This window comes from Ammodytes marinus (genome assembly GCF_949987685.1).
Source record: "Ammodytes marinus genome assembly, chromosome: 16".
Taxonomy (NCBI): domain Eukaryota; kingdom Metazoa; phylum Chordata; class Actinopteri; order Uranoscopiformes; family Ammodytidae; genus Ammodytes; species Ammodytes marinus.
Window position 1 is genome coordinate 22,896,921 of NC_137220.1, and position 24,182 is coordinate 22,921,102.

Sequence of the window (24,182 nt, forward strand, 5' to 3'; positions counted from 1 at the left end):
TTTTAGTTTTTGTTGTGGTCACTTAACTGAGTGTTAAAATGTGCAATAAAAAGTAGCTGTCCAATATCTGATTTCAGACACATTTGCTGACATTGTGGGCATTATAAGCTTGTTTGACAAATGAAATGCTACGATAATTCAGACGAATACCACAAGAAGACTTAGATCTATATCTAACAAGCTTGTTATACCAGACCCCCCCCCCCTACCTCCCACCAGTGTCTTTTAGGCTTTAGCCGGCAAATGAATTACATGGCACGTCTGTCTGCTGCATTCTTTACATACTGCTGATATGCAGTGTGGCTGTCTGAATTTAATACTCCTCAGATAAGGTCACCCAGTGAATCTATTTCTGTAAAGAAAGGGAGAGGCAACATGAGCGTGCTCTCCCTCCGTGGGAACTCATAAATAAACGAGTTAATTGGTTGTAGAATAGTATTTAATAAGGTGTTTTCACAATGATGTACTTCCCCCCCAAAGTTACCATTTGTTAAAGTAGCAAATACAGTGTGTGACAGTTTTTTGTTTTACTCAATGTTATTCTAGGAGGATTACATCATCACAGAGGATGATGTGTTTGCTCCCCTTCGTTGGTTGGCTCCTGAGCTGGTGGGAGAGCGCCATGGGGGTGTGATTACTATGGAGCAGACCAAGCCCAGCAATGTGTGGTGGGTACCAGACTCAAGCTCTTCACTGACACTGCTGGGCATTTTTAATCAGACATTACTCATAATCTGACTGTGTGTGTGTGTGTGAACCTGAATGTAATCCAAAATATATTTTTAAAATAACGATCTTGAGAATGAAGGAAATAGTTATACTGCCTTATTCCATATTGATAGATATAAAAGATATTCCAGCTTCACAATATACATGTGAAGTATATTTGGAATGAGACTAATGAGCAATGTCAGAGGTGTAATGCAGAACAATTTACGAAGCAAACGAGCCCGTTCTGCTAATTCTAGAGCGTATAAATCCCCCCAAAATCTGGATCATTTCCAGAAGAGAGCAGGAAGACACTGATACTGCACCGGTTAATCATCTCCACAGTATACAGTCCTCTCAGCCCCCACCCTCCCGGCTTTACGACTCATTGCCCAAATACTTTCAAAGGTGTGGTTCCAAGAGCCAGATTTCCCTCTGAATAAAAATATATGTTGAGGGGTACCCCAGTAGCTAAGCCGGTAGAGTGCATACCATTGAGGCCAGGCCATTGCTATGGTGTTCGATTCCAGCCCTCTGACTTATACTGCAGAGATATATACATACAAACAGAATACATACAGTATACATGTATATAAAGTGCTCAATATGACCTTTGTCCTGCAGTAAATTCCAACAGCTGTTTACCTCTTAATTGTCTTGCAGGGCCTTGGGGGTCACATTATGGGAGCTCTTTGAGAATGCTGCTCAGCCATACCCACATCTTTCTGACCGGGAGGTTCTCAATCATGTGATCAAAGACCAACAAGTCAAACTCTTTAAGCCACAACTGGACCTTCCGTATTCTGACAGATGGTGAGTCCATGGAATATGTCCATTTGGGAAAGAATAACTTATCCATCTGGTTTTGTGCGTCTAAAAAACATATGTCATTAATATTGCGGAAATCAAGTGTAAGCTATTTAGCGTTAACTAAATGTATCTTGTCTGAAAAATGTACGTTTGTTTCTTTCTAACTGCAGGTATGAGGTCCTGCAGTTCTGCTGGCTGTCTGCAGATAAGCGGGCCACAGCAGAGGAAGTGCATCGGTTGCTGATCTATCTGCGCATGCAAGGCCAGAAAGACATAGAAGAAGATTTTGAGCAGCGCTGGGATGCTCTCAAGCCTAACCCTACCACACGGCAGACCACTGTTAGCCACTCCTCTTACCCCATCTTGGAACAGTTTGCCGATGATGCCCTGCGACAAGAGATCGACGAGGTTCTTACTGTAACTGAAACGAGCAAAGGTCTCAGCTTTGAGTATGTCTGGGAGGCAGCCAAGCACGACCACTACGAGGGCAACCATGGACGTTCAGGCATGGACACAACATTGAACTATCACAGCATGTTCTTCCCTGCTTCCAGTGAAGACATCCAGGCACATTTCCCTGATCCTGACGACAGGGCAACGGGCATAGAAAGTGGAACCACTCCTTCAGGAATTCCTGGGATTGTACCAGTGTTTGATGCACAAAGGCCATGTAATGGAAATGAATACTACATACAACTAGAAGAACAAGGGGAGAGCACTCCTGACGAAGATGTAAACAAAGGGCGAGGCATGGACTTTGTTGTTCTCCAAGATGTTCGTCTGGATGAGTCTAGTACAGATGCTGATTTTTTCCACCAAAGTATTGACTCCAAGGATTCCTATTTACCAGACAGCCACATCTGGTCATCTCTTGAAAATGACAGTCCATATCACACTAACATTTTCACTGAAGGGGGGTCCAAGCAAGAGGAATCTCCTTCCTGGAGTCGGGGTTTTATGGAGCTTCCAGAGCGCAACGGGAACCCTTTCCTTGAGGGTGCACCTTTAGTGGTCCAGGAGGTGGACACAGATAGAAGCTATGGGGATTCTTTTTTACAGGATTGTTCGGACGTGACTCAGCTGGCGGATTCTTCGGCAGTGGAAGAGGTGAACACAGATGTGAAGGGGCTTCTGACGACTGAAAAACTAGCTGACAATTTTTTGTTTCTCCAAGACCAGAACTTGATGAAGGACAGATCTAGGTTCTCAAGTCCACAGGAGAATTTTCTTTTACCTGGCAATGTCCACGAACCAGAAGCAGAATTCAAAATGCATTCTTGGGACAACCTTGAGAATTTAGGCAGCATAACAACAGCAGACACTTACTTAAAACCTGCAGCAAGTAGCACATCCTCAAGACAAGAACTTTTAGAGTCTCCAAATGCCAGCTCGGGGGTGTTTTGTCAGTCTCCTGTAGAAAAAGAAACACTGGTGCCTTTCATTACCGTGGTTACAGAAGACAACACAAGCAACCAACTGCCAGTTGTAAATAGTTCATCCGCCGAAGAACTTGGTCCGCTGCAATCCTCAGACAGGGTCATAGACTCTGGTTTTGATTCTACCTCAGAGAGGTTTGAAATTATAATCAGTCAAACTGATGGCCACACACCTGCGTTCTCTGAAAATACAACTACAGACTCATTGTGCACAGATGCCAAACTTCCCAGCCTTGAAGACGACTTTCAAACTTCAGCAGATAATGTTCAGCCCATCGACGGTAAAATGCCTGAAAACCAGCAAGTCCAAGCATCGTTCTCAGACAACAGATACAGTGAAGACCTAACAAGTAACGATATGTTGAGTGAACTGATTGAGGATGCAGATACAGAATTGGAAACCACTCTCTCTGACCATGAAGAATCCTTCATGGATACCAACGAGCGTCCTTGTGTCAGATCTTCTCTGTTGGTCTCCGGGCCATCTTTGGACCAGATCAGCCAAGACAGTTTACTGGAAGACAGCATGTCCACCACTCTGCCCACTGTAGATAATTCAGCTGAAACACCTGACTCATTAGATTCTCTGGACATCCACAGGTTAGGTGAACAAGGAGAAGAGTTGAGTGCTCAAACAGCCCAAAACAAACTCCAGCCTCCATACAAAATTTCAGACAGTGGGTATGAGACGGAGAACCTAGAGTCCCCTGAATGGAACTCTCAGCCTAATGTCAAAGACCAATCACTTGTAGAAAACGGCATGAGTGTTTCCAAAGAAGAAGAGGATGCAGAAGAGCCAGCAGCTGCGACTAATCTGGTTCCGCCAGAAATCGTCATCTCTGAGGTAGAAAGTGTGTTGGAAGCTCCCAGTGAGGATAACGTTGAGGACCAACAACCAGATCATGTAGCTCCTGTTGAGGAGCCCCACATGGGCAGTAACTACAGAGACTCTGCCTATTTCTCAGACAACGAATCGGAACCTGAGAAGAAGACTGAAGAAACAATTGCAGGAGGTTCTGGTGAAGCCACGTGGCTGAGGAACTCCACCGACACAGTCAATGGTGCTGCTGGTCCCATACTAGAGGTTAACACGGAGAGTGATGCAGGTGCTTTCATTTCTCAACAAGAATCTTCTGTTGCTGCTGAAGCCCAGGCCGAAGGGGAATCACCTGATACTCAGAGGCAAGAGACAAATTCAGATGTAACGGTAAAATGTGAGAAGGATGCGACAGAGTCTGGCAACAGTCATGATGAAGATAGAAACAAGGACGGAACAGGTCCTGATGAAGCAGACCCATCAGAAGAACTAGACACCTTAACTCCTCTTCCAACTGCCACCCTATCAAAGCCGTCGCAAGAGATCGCAGTTCATGCTAAACTGACCAGGACCTACGCGAGTGACAGTCATAAGATTAAAGAGCCGGACATGGAGGGCCGTTACCTGGGGAGGAGGGACAGTTCGGGTTCAGATGGACAGGAGGACGGCGGGGATGCGGACGAGGAGGACGAAAACAGCGATGACTCTGATGATGACATCCGTGCGTACCAGATGGGGAGCTCCAGCTCAGAAAGCGAGGACGATGCCGTGCACACAGTGCCAGTCATTGTGTCCGATGACAGCAGTTCAAAGAACCTGAAGAGCTTGTTGAAACCCACCACGCTGAACATTGGAGCATCATCTAACCCCTTTTCTGAGAGGCGCAATGCAGATGACTCCAGAAGAGCTGTGTCTTTCTTTGATGATGTGACCGTCTACCTATTTGACCAGGTAAAGTATCGTCTGCTTTGTTGTTTATTAGGGATGGGGATTTGGCTTCATGATACGATACGCATCCCAATACATGGGCCACAATATGATATATCACGATATATTGCCATATTGATTTTTTAGCACAGCCCTATTTTCTATTGTCAGTTTATTGTAGGTCTAACAGATAAGACACATTGCTGCTGCCATTGCCATTCTAATTTAATTTCAACTCATTGGGATTTAGGAAACCCCCACCAAGGAACTGGGTGACCACTCCTCAAGCTCAAGCAGTCGAGCGCCAGAGTTCAGCAGCCCAGGGTCGACGGCCGGCTACCTGCACCGCTTCAACTCTGAGAGCTCCACAGATGAAGAAGGTAATGCCTAAAACCAACCAAACATTTGCAGTTGCTGAATTATTATCTTTGTCAAAACATGTCCCGACTCATCCATTTCCTCCCTAAAGGTGGTGGCTTTGAGTGGGATGATGACTTCTCCTCCTCTGCACCTGCCTTCCTTCCCAAGATGGATAAAGACCCCGTATCAAAGGCCATGTCCTCATCTGCAGCATCACGCTTCACCTCTCCGCCCCCTGCAATAGGTCATATGCTGGAGCCCAGCTGGACCAGCTCCTCAAACTACTCCCGTTTCTCCATCTCTCCGGCCAGTATCGCCAACTTCTCCCTGACCCACGTCACAGACTCTGACATCGAACAAGGAGGCAAGTTGAGCATGCATTCACACTGAAACCTGTAGGGGGTTTTACACAGGCTTCAATGAATAGGTAGACATTTTAGGTAATATGCTTATTTGCGAATAAGCATAATACTGTATTTTAGTATTTTCTCCTACACCAGTAAAGCAAATAAGTACATTTTCCAAAATATTATAGACTGTGCCCTCATAAATGGTTCATTTTCATTCCATTACATGGCATGAGTTTCTTGATGCAGATAATTAAATAAAACAATATTATTACATTTCTCATAAAGCTCTTTTTGCTCACCTCAGGAAGCAGTGAAGACGGAGAGAAGGACTAGCGTGATGAAGGAGCGGACCTTCTATCATCACCCGGCTGAAAAATGAACACACACTCGCACTTTTTTGGGGAAGGAGAACTGCCGACGAAGGACAAATGACGCGGTTCGTGGGGGCAGACCACAGATGCTTCTCTCAGGCAGAACTGTTTATAAACTACATAAGACATGGCCATGAGAAAAAATGGCTGTAACCTAACTGTAATCAGCAAATAAGATAGACAAGGCCCAGCCCCCCGGTCTGAGCCACATCACCTCTCCAGCTACATCAGTGTGTGTGATTTCAGTTCAGTGCAATTCCCGCTTATGAGGGGGGAAAAAAAGGACAAACATTTTTCTAAATATTTGCTTTAAAGACTCATCAGACGCATTCCAGATGTCCGGCTGCTTCTCCTTGTTGTGTGTCGAAAATGCACTCCTTTTCCAGTACTTTTGCATCACCAAAAAAAAAAAGAAAAAAAGACTTGACTTTATCTGTTCTGAATTCAACACACTGGGCTGGCACACTTCTCACTACAGCCAAATAGGAAGGAATAAGCTCTTTGCTTTCAGCAGACCGAAAACTGAAGATTCAAGCGTTTTTTTTCTCTCTTAACATTGTTGATTTTGCTTCTTCATGTCGTGCGATTATTTCAGTGGTTGCCTTTTTTTTTTTTTTTTTTTTTTTTTGAAAGAGTGATGTGTTTTTTTGTAAAACCTCCTGTTGGAAGTTAGTCACATTCTCCTAATTGGGAGAGAAACTACGTGTGGTATCCTTCGGTAGTAGCATTTGAAGAAGGGTTGAAATTAAGGAAGCTCCATTCATGCATAGGATTGAATCACTACCTTAACTAAATATTCCTCATCTACAGAGGTGACACACTTTGCATGATCCTTAATTTATGTTTTGAAAGGAACATTTTACAGTAAGTAGTTTCATATTTATGAGACATTGTGGTAAGAACCGTTGGTGTTATTAGACAAGGGATTGTCATATTAATCCTTCTCCAGAGGTGATCCAACTAAAATGACAGTTTGTAGTAAAGAACTTTAACAAGTTATTCATTTTGTAAAGATTCATTTTATGCTCTGAAATGTGCAGGAAATTGCTCGGACGGTTTTTTTCTCTCCCAATGACTCGTCACTGGGTTTTCTGACAGTGCCTGTGATTCTGAAAAAAAAAAAAACAGCTGCACTCCTCCATTTACTATCACTGCAAAATGTAAAATGGCACGTTTCGTGAGATAGTGTGCGATTTTCGGGGGAGAATTTTATTCTTTAATGTTATAATGAAGAAATGCAATGAGCTGTATTTAAACAAAGGTGCATTGAATTTGATTAATTGGTTGAATTTGCATTGGAGTTCATAGGAAGACGTGGTGGCGTTTCTTTAGGAACGTGCAGGGACTTAAAGCTTCACTAAAAAGACACTACTAGAACAAAAACACTACTGGGTTTATCTGTGTCCTGAACTGTTGTCTGCCTTTTATTTTTTTTTAATACACTGTGTGTCAAACTTTATTAGCCTGTTTCGATAGGCATTTTCCTTCTTAAGGAACCTTCGTCCATTTGCAATTTTGAGCATTTCTTTATTGTATCTCATCATCTGCAGGCCATACTTTGTCTCTGTGACTGTACAAGTTCAGTTTGGGACGTGTGTGTGTGTGTGTGAGAATCATGATCAGTTTCTGTATTGAAGCATAATGCAAGTGGTTATGGAACAAGATGTCCCCCTCCAACAAAAGTTTTTCATGTACAGCTATAAAGGAAAACAGTTTATAATGTAGGTTAAACAATTACTGTAAGTTTTTTTTTTCCCCCTTTCTTAGTTACTCATGTCACAGACCTGAAGAACAGCTATACTTCCTGTGTAGTAATGTCCATCTCCTCTGCCCCATACAGAAGGCACTGTACAGCATCTTAGACAATGTTAACCTTTTGTAAAGAACCAGCAGCCTGTGCTTCAGTTAAACTTGAACGTTTATTTAAGGAAATCTTGTTTTATTTGACTACAGTATACATTTGCTTAATCTTGCACATTTGAGAAATGTAACTTAATGTTGAACTGTACTGATGTATGTAAATGTTTAAAAAAAGAAAAGAAAAAATCTTTTGTCTGTTAATGGGGGAAATGATGTAACTAGGTATGAGGTTTCATTTTGTAACTTAAAAGCTGAGTTGATCAGAGGAACATATCACTATCATTGGCTAAAAAAAAGCAGTTAAATTATGACACAAAAGCAGATGTGAAGTCATTCTGTTCTTTAAACTTGTAGATTTTAAAAATATTTTTACTTCATATTTATCATGCTTAGTGTAATTGAATGAAATGTTTATAATTACACTGTTTAATATGAAAATAAATGCAAATGAACTTCTAATGGGTTTTTTATTTATCTTGTGACATTGTTAGTAAGGTTATGTCCGGTCGTCCAGCAGGCAGACAGATGACCACTGGCTACAAAAAGTGTCTCCTAGGATATGAACAGGAACTTTTAGAGTCTCCAAATGCCACTCTGGTGGAAACTAGCCAGTACCAGTGTGGGAGCTGGTATTTAGACACATCTCTTGTTCAGTGAATAGAACTGCTTTCAGGTTTCACAAATGGTTGTATTTTTACAACAGAAATGTGTCCTATAGGTCAAAGTTATAATGCGTAACTTGTCGCCCCCCTGAGGAATTCAGAGCCATTGCAACTGCACTGTTAGCACATTTACATGAGGTAAGCGTTCGGTGATCATGCATGGATTTGATACTTTCTGCTCTCTAGTGTAAGTCCAGGTTTTTTTCTTAGCAGTAGAATCAACAACTGAAACATTTCTTGGGAGCAATAAAGGCCGGACATTAAGCAATATGTTTTAGGCTTTTATTTCACATTTCAATGCCCTTTGTAAGATGAACGTCGAGACATCCTGACATGCTGTGCAGCTTTTAAACAGTCACTGTCATATCTTGGCCATAGCAGTTATGTGGATGGACATAATACCAACGGGAAGAACTTTGCTTATTGCAGGTGGATAGAGTTTTGCCATCTGGTAATGATACTGAATTGTCCATATTCTCCTCTGCAGTCACTCACTCATATATAATAGTAATCATATCATTTCATATCCTGAAGTATGAAGATCTCACATTTTGCCAGGTCCCCTTGAGAAAACTCTTCTACATTAGGAATGCTTTTTTATTTGTAGCAATATGGACGAGAAAACCACTCCATTGCAAACGTATAATAGTCCAAAAACATGGAGAAGCAAAATTCCAACAAATGAATGAATAAATAAATAAATAATTTAAATAACATGCAAATGTATGACAGGCAAAAACAAACAAAACAAGATTCTAGAAACCAAGACAATGTGAGCTACAGTGGGATTTTGTGTGTTTGAAGACAAATTAGTTTGGTACCCAAAGCCTTAGCCCTTTGACAAAGTGCCACCCTCTTTTTTGCTTTTTTCACAGGACATTATTACCATAGAAGAATAAAAGCCATTGCTAGATCCCCAAACACCCTGTAGCCAAAAGCCTAGTCAGGGCAAACACATGTACTCACTTTGAAATGTGTAATCCCCCCCACAGGACATATACATCCATTCTACTTTGAATGCTCTTGTGCTCCCTTTTACTGCTCTGTCATCACTGCATACTGACATGACTTCTGCCAAGGAATAACAATCATCCATCGATCACGTGTCAAATCCAACCAAAAATATAAACTCATTGGTATGATTGTGCATTCCCTTTTTTTTTTAGAGAAGGGATGGGGGGGGGAGGGGGCTGTGGGAATGAATGGATAAATGGATCCAGGCACAAACAGCAAACAGGGCCGGGTGTGGAGGGCTGAGGAAGAGGAGATGGGAGGCTGCTACACGCCCACAGCGCTCCCGTTAGCTTGGGTGGGAGGCGGTGTGGGGAGCGGGCTGCGTGGGGGGCCCACTGCAGGGGGATGGGGGGCACGAGGAGCCTCTGATGAGTTCCCCCTCACACTGATGTGCTCCCAGCCTCCCTACAAGGCAAACACACATATAGTACAATGACTGTCGATTCTTTGGAAAAGACTGTTTCAATAAATACTGCTGCACTCTGCACAAGCATGCACAGCTTTGAGGCAACACATCTTCTCCATCTGCTGTCATGTTATGTAACTTGAGGGCACTAATAAGGACACAATGTACAGATAAACCTTTTTCCCCCCCGAAACCTGTCAATAAATAAAAAAGGCTTTTTGTTTACTTGTCTTTGAGCCAGTCCCACATACACAGTGTTGCTGTAACCACTCAATAGAGAACAACATGTGTATTTGTCCTCCGCTTAACCCTTGTGCCACCCTTACTTTTTTGTTACACTTGACACCCACAAGAAGGAAAAAAAAATTACTTTGTAAATATTACTGTGATGTCTTTTACTGTGACATCACAGTAATATTTACAAAGTACGTTTTTTTTTAACCCTATATTTCTCTTTCTGTGATGTCACGAGAAAGAGAAATATAGGGTTAAAAAAAAACACTCTTTCTGCCTTTTCTCAGGCTAGGATGAACCGATTTTAATTTTTTTTGCACATTTATACTACATAGGATCTCAGAATTCAATACACCTTCATATTCAAACCGGTGAAGTAGGCCTTTAACATTGTATTCCTGTTGGAGTAACATTCTCTAAAAAAAATACAGAGCCCATCTTTTTTTAAGGAATTTCTGAGCATTTTTAAATAAAGAAGAACTACATTTCCTTTTTCCTTTCACATTATTAATATTAATGTTCATGGACTCACCCCGATACCATAGTCCCAGTACTGGCCCTTGGGTTGCATGGGTCCTACACCCAGCCTGTGGCAGACGGCTCCAGGAGTCTCAGAAGGAAATACTGGAACTCCATCCGCTATGATCCACACCTGGACAGAACAACAGCTTTAAGCCACTTATGGTTGTTATCAGATACATAATAGTCAGGTTACACAATAACTCCTGAGAAGGCTTTGGCATCTTTAGTGGGTGAATCAAGTGTCACTCCTCTCTGTCCTGAAGCTTTCTGAGGTGATGTACAGTTTAAATCATCCTCAAGTGACCTAATGGTTTTGTTTTCCCGGCCTGACTTCCTATCTCCTTGACTGTAGTATTACTGACCTGGTCCAGAGGTCCCACAGAAACCTTGGTGACGTTGTTAGAGATGAGCTCCCAGGCCGAGCCCTGAGGGTAGCTGGGGGTGAGGCCCTGTCTGCACCACAAGTTACCTGTGTGAAGACAAAAACAGGTTCACTCCATGCTTTTGTAGCAATCATCTCTGATCTATCTTTGTTTGCTAGTAAGATTACTGCCACTCACTGTTTTCATCCACAGCAAAGACAGAGGTCCGCCCCACAGAGAGCTGTCTGAGCGTCTGCTTGAGGGGTGAGGGGATGTGGTACCAGCATTCTCCTGTATGGGGGACAAGAGCGCTCGATGTTTGGCTCCATTTGGTCTGTTACTGCCTGGTGGATGTACTCAAACAATAAAGCCTCCATAGGCCCTTAACCCTCATCCTACCGACTGGGGTCATTAAGACACGAGGTAAACATCTTGTCATATCTCACTGGTATTTCATTTTTTTCATTCTAGTTTGTATGACTTTGTCAATCAATGTATTCTTCATTACTTACTATATTGTTTTCTGATGATATTCTAATTTCTGCTTTTTAAAAATACGAATGTCTTCGGGTCGACTCCCAATTGACCCCATTTCCACCAATGCAGTCGGTGAAATCAATTCCACCTATGCAGTTTCAATAAATATAACTATTTATTGAGTTTATCTTTGCCTTAGCTTCTAATTCAAAGTATCACACACCATCAGGGAGAGCAGGGGAGTTCTCTCTCTGTTATTTTGAAGTTGATAGACAGCAGAGTAACTCTAAAACACTCCTATTCCCCTTACACACTTCCATTCCATTTTTCGCATTGAGCCAAAGTAACTTTAACTCACCTGAAATGATAATAATCTGTATCTCTCAGACGGCAATATTTACATCGCTAATAATATTTATAGAAGATAAATAATGCATTTTTCTTCTTTGATGGTGGTGAATATCTCCTTGCGATCCGCTAACTGTCCGTACTGTGTGTGAGCTGAACATCCAGTGTTAATACACTCTAGACTCTGTAAACACTGTATTATTTTTTTCAGCACACACACACACACACACACACACACACACACACAATACGGACAGGTTCATAAGGAGATAGTCATTGATTTTGACTAAAAGTGATTTTGACAAAAAGCGCTCTCCAGAATATCTGACTCCACCTTTAATGCTACACACAAATTAAAATTGGATTGCTCGTGCAAAACAGAATTCTGTTTGATCATTATATCCTAAAGACGTAATACATCATAGCATTATCTGAGTTTCTCCTCTGCGTCTGACCTGCAGGGTTTTGTGGGGAAACAGATCCTCTGTAGAACACTTCTCCGTCCTTGGCGATGGCCCACACCTGGTTGGCTCCTCCGATGGAGATGGACTTAAAGGGCTGGTCTGTGCCCACATGTAGCCAGGAGCTGCCCTGTGTCCACACATACAATGGAGAGAGAGAGAGAGAGAGAGAGAGAGAGAGAGAGAGAGAGAGAGAGAGAGAGAGAGAGAGAGAGAGAGAGAGAGAGACAAGCATTAGTTTGGAGAGAAGAGATGGATGCAAAAGGACTTGAGGGAATTACAACAACAACAACAACAAAGTATTGTTGTTATGATGAAGAATCTAGAGATCTAGGAATATTCAGGAGGTGTAGAAATGCTGCACCGTCAGTAAATCTCTCTCGGTTAAAGGAATAGTTCAACATTTTAAATGTTTAGCTTTCTGCTGCACTCTGCGGCTCAAGAAAAGGCAACATAACGGGGTAAATAAAAGAGTCCCAACAAGCACGCAGGAGTGTTTAGTGATGCTGTAAAGTTTATCATTTGCCCTGCTCCCTTTGACTGCCAGTGTTTGAGCTAAGCTTACCTGCATGCGCGACTTTTGCCCATTTCTATATCAAAAATGTACGCACAGTTACAGGAACGGTTACTGTCACCTTTTCTTAAACCGGAGAATGAGGCAAAAAGATAACAATAAAATGTTGAACCATTCCTTTAAGATCTCAAAGTAACTGTAAATGTTGAAATAGTTTCCCGGTGTGTTTTCTCCTCACAGCAGGGTTTGGTGTGCTGACTCCCAGGCGACACAGGACGTCTCCCTTGTCGCTGAGGGCCCAGACGGGGACCTGCTCCATGCTGCTCTGGGCCAGACACGGCATCACAGAGATGTCACTCAGAGGGATGGGCGGGACCTGCAGCCAGGGGCCTATCAGGGTCAGCTTACACTTCCTGTATGCAGAATATGGGATTATTTTAACGCTGGAAAATAACAGAAAACTAGCAAGTGTGTGTGTGTGTGTGTGTGTGTGTGTGTGTGTGTGTGTGTGTGTGTGTGTGTGTGTGTGTGTGTGTGTGTGTGTGTGTGTGTGTGTGTGTGTGTGTGTGTGTGTGTGTGTGTGTGTGTGATTACCTCGTCCATCTTCTGCGCCGCACAAAGTCTTTCATGGTTTTGTGGCCATGAAACGTCCTGTAGAAGACAGACCAGGCAGATTAAAAAAGGGAAACATCTCTTTATTTAAATATATCCTTTTTACATCCTGAGAAATAATGAGTGACGTACACAGGGAAGTCTGCAGCGTACTGCCAGCCTTCCTGGTCCGTCCCTCCGGGGACGTTGTAGTCCACTGTCCACTCTGACACCTGCAACACCGCGAAGTGAAGGAGAATTAGCTTCTGATGACACAAGAAATGAAGTGTGTGTGGTTGTGGGTGTGTGTGTGTGTGTGTGTGTGTGTGTGTGTGTGTGTCATTCCACCTACCCAGGACCACTGAGGGGAGGGTGGATGTGTGTTGCCTTTAGTGCACTCCTTCAGTCCGCTCTCATCACTCCACATGGGACGGTCTGTAGGAAGGCCTCTGGAGCAAAACAAGGAACAAAAAGTTGATGTTGTAGGAGGAGTAAGGGATCAGGATGAACTTAATATAAGACATTATAATAGGAACATATAGACAATGGGTGAAATGTTTCTACTTGTCTGTATATCCTGTCATGGGGTTCCATCTTTGGTTTTCATACACGTGGATGCTCCTGGCATCAGTCTGCTGATGCTGCTCAACCGCGTCTCCTGCAGTAAACACACACACATGTAATTCTAGCACATACATTAATATATATAAATCTGTGTGTTAACATATCTCAGCTGCACCAGACGGTAGAGTCCTGAACCAATACTTAAGCGATTGCACACAAAACTACAAGCTGTCAGCAAGAAGATTAATTGATTCTCAATTATGTGTTTTGATAATAATTGAACTTAAGATAAATGTAATGTGGATAGACTATTAATTAACCGTTTTAAATAATAGTAATAAATGCATGACAAACTAAGAAAAGAGGACTGAGTTAGGCTTGTTTTTTTCAGTTTGTGGGAAACACATGTTTAAATGTCTACTGGGGCATGTTTACCCAGGGAGGGCCCGCTGTAGACCCAGGCGGTGCCGTCCCACCCGATGCCCCACACCAGCCCCAGACTGTTAGACTCTACACAGCGCAGGTGACCGGGGACCTGCCGCCAGAACCTGCAGCACCATACAGTGGAAGCACCCAGTGTTAGCCACATCACTGTTAGCATAGCAGCAAGCAATACAGTGTGAAAAAGAGATTATTTGCAAGGCACACAATGACACCCACTTCCAACAATGTTAGCAACAAAGTGAACTGACATGAAGCAGCAGAATTTTAGACAATGCAGACACAAGACACTGATAGCTGACGACTATTCAGAAAGAGCGGAAGTAAACAGATAAAGCAGGGAGAGGCTAGCGTGTTTGGTATCACGTCTTACATTTGGTCACAGGCCAGTGTGTTTGCGGGGGCTTCCAGGGAGAAGGAGGGCTCATGGACCATGATGTCTCCCTTTGAGGTAGTGGACCACAGGGCCTGTCTGGACGGTGGGCCGCTGATCCCTCGACACTCACAGCAACAGTCAGACAACAGGGACAACTGAACCCCCAGGACGGAACCACAAATAACAGGGAATTTGATCAGCGGCGGGATTTAGCCAGTCAACACAAATACTAATAAAGTAAGAGTCCTACACTTAAAAGGTGGAGTCAGCCATTCTGGAGAAAGCTTGTTGTCAAAATCAGTGAATATCTCCTTGTGATCACAACGTGTCTGTATTGTGTGTGTGTGCAAAAAAACTAAAAATCCAGTGTTAATGCAAAGCGTAGGCTCTTTAAACGAGAATCTTGCTCGCTACGATGGGCCCCTTTGTTTACATACCGGTTTACAGAGCCTAGGCTGTGTATTAACACCAGATGTTTCTACTCACACACAGTACGGACATTGATTTTTTTAAACCAAAAGTTATATTGCCAACAAGCGTTCTCCAGAATCACTTACTACACCTTTAATGACAGAGGTTTAAGATTTGCTGCATAGTCTGTCTTGCTTTAAAAAAACATGTATATTTGTCTGTGTTACCCAGTCTTTCATGTCCTTCTCGGTCTGTGCTGCCAGTATCAGAGGCCACCTCTGTTTGGTCCTTTGCGCCGTGTACACAGCGAAGGCATAGTGGCAGTCCCTGAGCACGGGAACCAGCGCCGTCACTTCATTTATAAACACATGAAGGTACTGAGGATGAAGACAAGGAGGACCACTGTGAGTAGATAAGCTACGTGATGATTTAAACCATAACACAAAAGTTCAAACAGCTCAAAGCGAACCTTTTTCTCATCGTACTGTGTGTAGTAGACAAAGAAGATGCTGTCCTTCCTGCCGTCCGGCCTGGTGGACTGCTCCAGAGCCACGCCCACATCCACCCAGCGCTGAGGCTTCCAGTCCCTCCACCAGCGCAGGGAGCCTTTACGCACCCACACAGACTGGAGGGGGAAGAGGCAGGGGGTGAGCACATGCACAGACAGAGAGACAGAGAGACAGACAGACAGACAGACAGACAGACAGACAGACAGACAGACAGACAGACAGACAGACAGACAGGCAGGCAGGCAGGCAGGCGCACACACACACAGGGGGGAAAGAGGGGGGAAGAGGTCAGGTTTATATATATCATGTAGCATATTTCAAAACAACCAGAGTTGACCAAGGAGGTGCTGTACAATGCAAATAGAAAATATAGCAATGCAAGTTAGAAGAAAAACGATACAGAATATGAAACAATGAAACTTTGCCATGCTCATAAAAACTAAATACAAACACAGAAAAACAATTTAAGAAAAAGCATTCTTCTCACGTTGCTTCTCTCCAGCGGTTTCCTGCAGATCTCCTCTCTGTGTTCCTGCTGCTGCTGGTCGCTCCAGGCCGCAGACTGCACCGGAGTCAGGGACAGGGAGCTGGTGAGAGGACCTGAGAGACAGACACACACACACACACACACACACACACACACACACACACAGACAGACACACAGACTTTGACACTTACAGTTTAGATTTGTTATAAAAAAAAATATATAAAAAAATACACACCACACAGACACAGGGTACAACATCCAAACAACAAATACAGACAGAAATATAAACTAAAATGTGGCCAAATCTATGGCTTTCAATATTTGTAATATGTTCATTTCATTGTCAATCTAGTGCAGTACACACACATCTTAAAGGCACAGTGTGTAAAAGGGAATTGGCATTTTTCAGAACAGATTGATTTGGTAGAAATGGAAAGTGACAATCGTAAGTAGTATGTTTTAATTAGTGTATGGTGGTCGCCTAAAAATAAAAGTTGTTTATTGTATTACCTTAGAATGAGAGTTTTGTATCTACATAAGAGCTGGGCATGCCACATTGTTGGTGCGACATGTTTCTACAGTAGCACAGAATGGACTAAATTAACCGCCATTCGAATTGTTATATATAGTTTGTGTATGCCAGAAATGCACCTGCTGGAAGACGAATAAGTAGCACTATACTGTAGAATAAAAAACTAAATACACCTTCACTTGATATGGTGGAAAGACTTGAGGCAGTGGTGGATGATGCCATCTTTAGTAACTAGCTTCCCTTCCTTGAAGGCCACCTTGCTTCTGTACATTTTCCACAACCAGGAGGGCTTGACACAAAGCTTTGCAATCTACATTTCTCTACCACTAGATGACGCCAAAATACACCTTAAACTACACACTTCACCTTTTAAAAATCAGGTCATTGTGGATGTCTGTATACCTGTGGGACTGAGCCAGCTGATCTGTGAGTCTGCGTCTACATCACAGCCTCCACCAGAGATCCAGGCCCACACTGGCCCGTCCTCTTCTCCGACCCCCTGGGAGGGCTCCAGAGTCCCCAGGGCGTAGGTGGCAGCAGCAGAAGAAGCAGCAGCAGCACCGCCATCACACAGCGGGCCACCCCCCACCACCACCGCCGCTAGTGTGCCCCGTGCTGCTCCCGCCCCCTCCAGGTCCACGTTCATCCAGGGAACGTCGTGTCCTAGGGCCTCGGGGGTGGGCAGGATGGGGGCCGGCGTGGGCTCCTCTCCATCCTGCTGTGGAGCCTCTGTGATGGACGGCTGAGGTGTGGAGGGTTTGTCGCGGTCTGAGACCAGACTGTTGATGAAGCTGTCGCTGGCGGGGATGAAGCGTTTGGGGGCCTCCTGTTGGGGCGCTGCAGCAGTCTCCTGGGCTTTCAGTGGAGACGTAGGAGGGTCGGCCGCCCCTAACGGGACCACAGAGGGGGCGGCCGCCTCCAGGGCCGGGGTGTTGGTAGAGCTGTTTGGTGGCTCACTAGGACCTAACTCTGAGTCAGAGTCGGTGCAGCTTAGGACCGAGCCTTCTGAAGCCTGGGTCAACTGGCCACTAAACTCACATTTACTCCTGTTCAACAGAGAAAGTATAGTGATAGAGCAGGGGGAAAAGTTACATAAAAACAGATACAAATAAATCAGTTTTATAACAAGATTCAACTTGATTATTTGTACATACCTGGGTGGAATAAACTCTTTATAATTGCCCCACTGGGCTGAAACAGGGATCCAGCCGTTCCCGCTAGGTTCTGAAGGGGTGACCCCCATTCTGAAGTACAGGCCGCGGTCCTCGCCCACCGCCCAGACCTGACAGAACACCAGAGGTCAGAAAACAATGGAGGACAACAAAGGTTCAAACGCCAGGATCACACGCACAAACCCACACACACCTGCTGCAACATGAATTATTTATTTGTTGAGCCGTTATATAAATGCACTCAGGAGAACATTCAGTAACAACATCACAAACTAATAGGATCAACGTGGCAGAATCCTATTGTCAAATAAAGTTAAAAAACTATTTTAAAAAACAAAAAAATCTTCCAGAGGCATAAGTAGGACACAGGCGACTGTTACTTTATAAGGCCATCGACTGTACACTGGCAACTGCCACCTCACACAAGCCATATCCATAATTACAGCCCTGAAATCTGAAATACGGTATATGATGACGACGGCTTGGCCAGCTTCTAATTAGGGAGTACTCCCATACTGTATGTCGGGTCAGTGGGGATATATAAGGCTAGGGCCTGAGGTGCTACTGCTGGGACATTGGCTGGAACGGCTGGCTGTACTCGTGTTACAGGGCAGCCGCGGGGCAGCACTTGCGGGCTAGAGGTAGAGACAGGAGGGGGGAGGGAGGTGTGAGATGTGGGTTTGCAGTGCTAGCAAAGTCCTCAGCAGTGAGATACAGAGTGAAGTCCTTCTGCCCCTGACCCCCTGTGCCCTGACTCTGTGCTTGTGCTGAAACCAGAGCCACAGTCAAGGGCTAAGTGTATCAGTCAGAGGGGAAGCAAGCTAAAATACAGAGGCAACAGTAAGGTTGAAAAGGGAATCAAAAAGACTGGAAAAGTTATGTTAAGAGTGGGGTCAGTGCCTCTGGGGAACACTTGTTAAAATCACTTTCTGTCAAAATCATTGAATATCTCCTCATGATCCGCTATCTGTGTGTGCTCGCTGAATTTTTTGTTGTTGGTGTTATACATAGCCTAGTTATCTCTTTTAAAGTATATTCCCTATGAATGAAATGTCACTGACAAGAAAAGCTAGGGTATATATATTTGTGTCAAACGCATTTAAATGGAAGTTTCATTTTCATCCAATGGCCTTTCACGTTGCTCCCTCTCCCAGGGGAAATAATGTTAGGAGTAGGAACTGCAGCAGGTGCGTTGACGATGACACACTATCAACAAAACTCTCTTAACCTGGTCGTTGAGTCCTACGTCCACCATCATCATCTCCCCTCCGATGCTGATCCAGCCCGAGCCACAGGGGTTGTGGGAGTTAACGCCACGTCTGAACCACACCTGGTTAGCACATGAGCATTAAACACACACACACACACACACATACACACACACAGACGTGTTGCCACCACCACAACCAATAAGTGCTATCCAGCGATATGTGTATTTACCTTAAAGTCTTTAGTGACCACCCACACCACACTGACTCCCACAGCCACATGAAGAGCTTCAACCTCCTTCCCTGGTGAATCCACCTCTACCCACGACGTGCCTGAGAGAGAGGGTGAAGATGCTGTGTTTACCGATCTTAGCAAGATGTCGCCATTACTGTGGTAGCTTAAGTTAAGACCTACAAAGCCAAACCTAGAGAGCAGCACTAAAAGAACAATTGTATCACAGGCTCTCAAAACTTACAAGCAGTCAAGAAGAAGACTTGCTAAGATTATGTCCAGATAAAAGTCCCACAATTTACATTTGAAGGTGGAGTCATCAATGCTGGAGAAGAAAAACACGTTTTGTCAAAATCAGTGAATATATCTTCAGGATCTGCAACCTGTCCGTACTGTGTGTGCACTGGAAAACAATCTCTGCAAACCTGTCCATACTTTGTGTGCGCTGGAAAACATTATCTAGTGATAATACACAGCCTAGGCTCTGTAAACTGGTATGTAAAAAGAGCTGGCACACCGTAGCTAGCTCACAGAGCCTAGGCTGAGTATTGACACTGGATTTTTTTTTTCAGCGCACACACAGTATGTAGTTTGGGAGGAAATATTCACTGATGTTGACAAAAGTGATTATGACAATAAGCATTCTCCAGAATAGCTGACTGCACCTTTAACACATATGAAGAGTTGTAAAAGCACAGCAAACACGTGAACTGCAATGATAACTGACCAGTGGGGCTGTCCAGGCTGAGGCCGGTGCGCACTAGCAGGTTCCCGTCCCACAGTAGAGCCCACAGCAGGTCCCCTGGGCCGGCCGCTAGCTGAGCCACCTCCTTAGGCACCTCCACCTCCTCCCAGCTGGAGCCCTCTGGCACACGAGGGTGGATGCCCTCCCTGAACCACACCTGCAAGGTTAAGGTCAAATCATAAAATTGGACTAGAGAGGATATGGTATAATGCGTACCCCGTCCTCAAATGATACAGTGCATCCCATAATAATAATCCACAATATATATTATGGATGTATGAGATTAATACCAGTTCCAGCTAATTTAGAGATCATTACAAGAGCATTAAACAATAGTATTTATAATGGCCGAGAAAAAAAAGGAGTTCTTTAAGTGGATGATGCATTAAGCAATACAGGGTTTATTGAAGTCGTGCTGCCCTCTTGTGGCAAAACATCTTAAGTGAACTGCACTTACAGCAGGATGGCAGCCTGTTGCCACAGCATCTGACTGTGATCTAAATGTGCAGCATTCATCTCAAGAATGTATATCTCTGGGTAAAACTGTGTGTTTTATGAAGACCCTTTAAGCTGTATGAATGGACAGCTGTAATTGCCGTGAACAAGAACACTGTATATTAATTGCTGTGTTACTGTTTCAGAAACTTTTGCAATCATGCCATTTTTTTTTAGATTGATGTCTTTTTTCTTTCTTTTTTTATAAACCCTGGGTTCTCAAATGACATAAGATAGAAAATGTGGGGAAAGCTAGGAGTGATTTACAGGCTATAAATCATGTTGGTCCAGTATACTGACCTGTCCTTGTTGGGACACGGCCCACAGGTAGGGATACCTTCCAGACTGATCGCTCATCTCCCAACCACCACAGCTGATGTCACAGAGGGGCAGCGGAGGCCTCCTGGGCTTCTCAAGGGGGATCTGCAGAGAGGAGGACACTCAGCCACTTTGCATGAATCTTCCGCTGGCCCTGAACTAATCTTTTCCTGCACTGACATAGCATTTGACATACTGTAGAGTATGACTAGAGGGTGTCCAAACCTTGGCCCAGGTGCCTTGTGCAACGTATCTCCTGTAGCGGATCCAGCGCCTGCGACGGACACAGGAGTTCCACTTCTTGTCTGGGGAGAAGTTGGCCGGGAAATCCACTGCATACTCCCAGCCCTGGAGGGAGACACAGTGTGATCATACTTATCGTATTTCTTTAAGATGAGAATCTGCAGGTGGATAGGGTGACATTGTTTAACTTATAGATTTCTTCATGAAACTTTGCCAGTTCATTACTTAGGGTTAAAGAATATATTTTGTACTACATTCCGACAATCAACAACATATGAACACATTCTAGGGATAGCTGCAAAGCTACCCCAAAATGACTTTAGAAGTTTAGGTGATCTAAGTGCTTTAGAAGTTAAGAATTTTGGTTCAGAGTTAAATGTGTTTGCATGGGAGAAATATACAGACGCACACAGACAAGGTTTAGTCAAATAAACACCTAAATGTAAGATGTGCATGTGTGATGTATTGTTTCTTACCCCGGTCTGGCTGGGTTCTCCTCCACAGCTCTGGTCCACATACCAGTCTCCCTCCCACTCCCAGCTGCGTGCGGGCAGCTCAAAGCTGTGCAGCGGCTGAGGATTCATCCCCATCACGTCGCTCCACGGCCAGCGGTCGGTGGGCAGCAGTGTGTCTGTGAAGTTGTCCACTGGGTTCCACCTCTGAAACACACACACATACTCAGCATGACAGCATTACCAACACACAGCTATGTCTACTTTGTAAGTGTAATAGAACACACAGCTCTGGCCCACCTGGTTCTCATAGGTCTCCTCCCGGTAGCGGATGGCGGTCTCACTGGGCATCATGTTGAGGTAAACCTGGTGGTCACAGCCGATGCCCCAGCAGCGCCCCTTCCCTGCAGTGACACGCTTCAGCTCCAGCAGCACGTCGTCAGCCCGCTCCCAGCGCTGGCCGGCTGTGGACAGGCTGTACACCCTTCCATAAACATCCACGGCCCACAGCAGTGTGATAGGCATGATGGGGCCCTGGACAGAGACAGTAAGATATAGCACTTAATCCTTCAACGCTGCCAGCTATTTACTTTATGACTGTGTGCTTCAGCCTCATTGATACATCCCCAATGAGTAAAGGCTACATTTGCATTTAGATTCATCCTAGAATGGATACAGTACATACCCTGGGTTCCACATTGCATACTCTTTCTTTGTAGTACACTACATACGGCAGCTGACAGCTGTCCATAAAAAGTGTATAGTTTGCATGCAGAATGCATACTTTGTATAACATAACATTGCATCTTCTTGAATTTTACCCTCTTGCTTACTGTATACACAATCACACTGTTGGTTGTCTCTCAGTGGCACATTTGGTGTGAGGATAGTGGGTCAGAACACCTAAGAAAGAGTGCTGGTTTGCACACTGCAAAATAAGACCGGATGTTGCAGGGCATTATTTGGCATACTGTATTTGACATCAAGTATTGGGACACCCCAAATCTTTTTTCTGCATGGGTAATGGAATGCACAAAGGCTTAAATTTATTTTCCACCATGGTAGTTTCCGTCACCATAATAAAAAAAAATAGTGCCACAACAGAAATATACATGTGGTGAGATATGTCATACTCGCAGAATTCAGAGGTTACAATTATTTATTTGCACAAATTTCTGCACATTATAGAAGTCATTTAACTTCACTCTAAAAGTTTTGACTCCAGTCTTGAATTCTTACTATACTGTCATACCTCTAACTTTGTCCATTGAATATTACCTAGGCTTTTTGTTGTTGTTGTCTTAATTGGGCAGTTGCTTTTCAAGTGAGCCCATAAACGTTTTAATTTGAAACTTTTGACCGGATGTAGGCCTATATCCCGGCTGCCTACCTTGACACTTTTGCTTCATGGACTGATAGCCTTCTAATCCGCTACAGTATTGACTGACACTGTGACTCGGCTACCACTATTCATTCAGCAGGCCTTTACTCCTATTCACTTCAAACACATACAATAGCCTATGTGATGATGAACCAACCGCTTGAACTTTATCCTTGCAATTAAAATACCAAAACAATTAAAAAACCCATTAAAAATAACCTGGAGTAAAATGTATTCCAGACTATTATATAGGCTACAGTTTTCGTAAGACTGCAGTTTCCTAAAAAAACAACTTTAATGCATCTGGGTGCCTGCAGTCGAGCTGCACACACACACACATAAAGGCTCTGGAGTAAAGCCAGGATAAGCACACATCAGCCCACCTGAATATTGGTATCCGATCCGCGGTTGTCAAGGGAATGTCAACAGACGTGCAACAGCCGACACCTGCCGCCAGCTAGGGCCCATGCTAGGACGGATTCAAAGCCCACGTTAAAGGGTGGAAGAGGAGGTCAAAGCCTGATAATGCAGCGTTTGAACACAGATACTGTAGCTGATATGGAGCCGTGTATGTGTCCCGCAAAGTCGGCTTTAAGCTGTTTACATGTCCAGGGTGCGGGCAGTGGGTCCGCCGTGCCTCATAGGCTTCTCACACACAAACACACAGGTAGCCTACCACGCGACGCTCTGTCACGAGCTACACCTTCGCACCTGGATGTCCCTCGTGCACATTACGGGAGAAGGTGTTTTAAATTCGCGTTGTGGAGCAGAGGAATGCTCCGGCCGACTCCGAGTGTAACAACAGGAAATGGGGGAAGTGCTGCTCCCATTGGTTGACCCTCGGGAATCTCGTCTTCTCATTGGTCAAACACGGGAGCAGCTGATATTTTTCCCCACCGACGGTCTCTGTTGATTGATGAGCTTGTTTCAATAATTTATTCAGCGCCAAATGAATTATTGAAGCGCAAGGTTTGCGTTACTTGTTTGGCTTGGCTAGGCTAGGGTATATTTAATGCAGAACAAGTCTCTATGCACACACACACACACACACACACACACACACACACACACACACACACACACACACACACACACACACACACACACACACACACACACACACACACACACACACACACACACACACACACACACACACACACACACACACACACACACACACACACACACACACACACACACACACACACACACACACACACACACACACACACACACACACACACACACACACACACACACACACACACACACCTGCGGCAGACCAGACAGGATAAGCTATTCAAAGACATTTGGAGGCGACTGAAAAGTTGATCCCCCTCGCCTGTAATTCTGTCTACATAGCAGGACCAGACTTTTCCCAA

At 44.2% G+C, this 24,182-nt stretch overlaps 2 protein-coding genes across 2 annotated transcripts in view; one reads left to right on the top strand and one right to left on the bottom strand.

The window, feature by feature from the left end:
* Nucleotides 1–8,079, top strand: part of lmtk2 (lemur tyrosine kinase 2) — a 35,692-nt gene extending 27,613 nt beyond the window's left edge. Inside the window, exons 9-14 of the mRNA XM_080044316.1 lie at nt 547–668; nt 1,372–1,521; nt 1,689–4,722; nt 4,949–5,078; nt 5,168–5,426; nt 5,717–8,079. Coding sequence (XP_079900442.1) covers nt 547–668; nt 1,372–1,521; nt 1,689–4,722; nt 4,949–5,078; nt 5,168–5,426; nt 5,717–5,741 — 3,720 coding nt within the window. The 3' untranslated portion in view covers nt 5,742–8,079. The remainder of the gene's footprint in view (nt 1–546; nt 669–1,371; nt 1,522–1,688; nt 4,723–4,948; nt 5,079–5,167; nt 5,427–5,716) is intronic.
* Nucleotides 8,080–9,579: 1,500 nt separating this feature from the next.
* tecpr1b (tectonin beta-propeller repeat containing 1b) lies at nt 9,580–21,941 on the bottom strand (the record flags this gene model as incomplete). Its single annotated transcript, XM_080044334.1, has 24 exons — nt 9,580–9,720; nt 10,488–10,607; nt 10,840–10,946; nt 11,038–11,130; nt 12,120–12,255; nt 12,878–13,052; nt 13,234–13,290; nt 13,384–13,463; nt 13,583–13,679; nt 13,795–13,888; nt 14,230–14,342; nt 14,609–14,766; nt 15,250–15,399; nt 15,492–15,647; nt 16,019–16,131; nt 16,954–17,597; nt 17,706–17,833; nt 18,952–19,053; nt 19,164–19,264; nt 19,891–20,065; nt 20,704–20,826; nt 20,947–21,069; nt 21,441–21,623; nt 21,717–21,941. 24 exons carry the CDS (start codon nt 21,939–21,941, stop codon nt 9,580–9,582), a joined length of 3,594 nt encoding a protein of 1,197 aa, XP_079900460.1.
* Between the last annotated feature and the right edge of the window lie 2,241 nt (nt 21,942–24,182).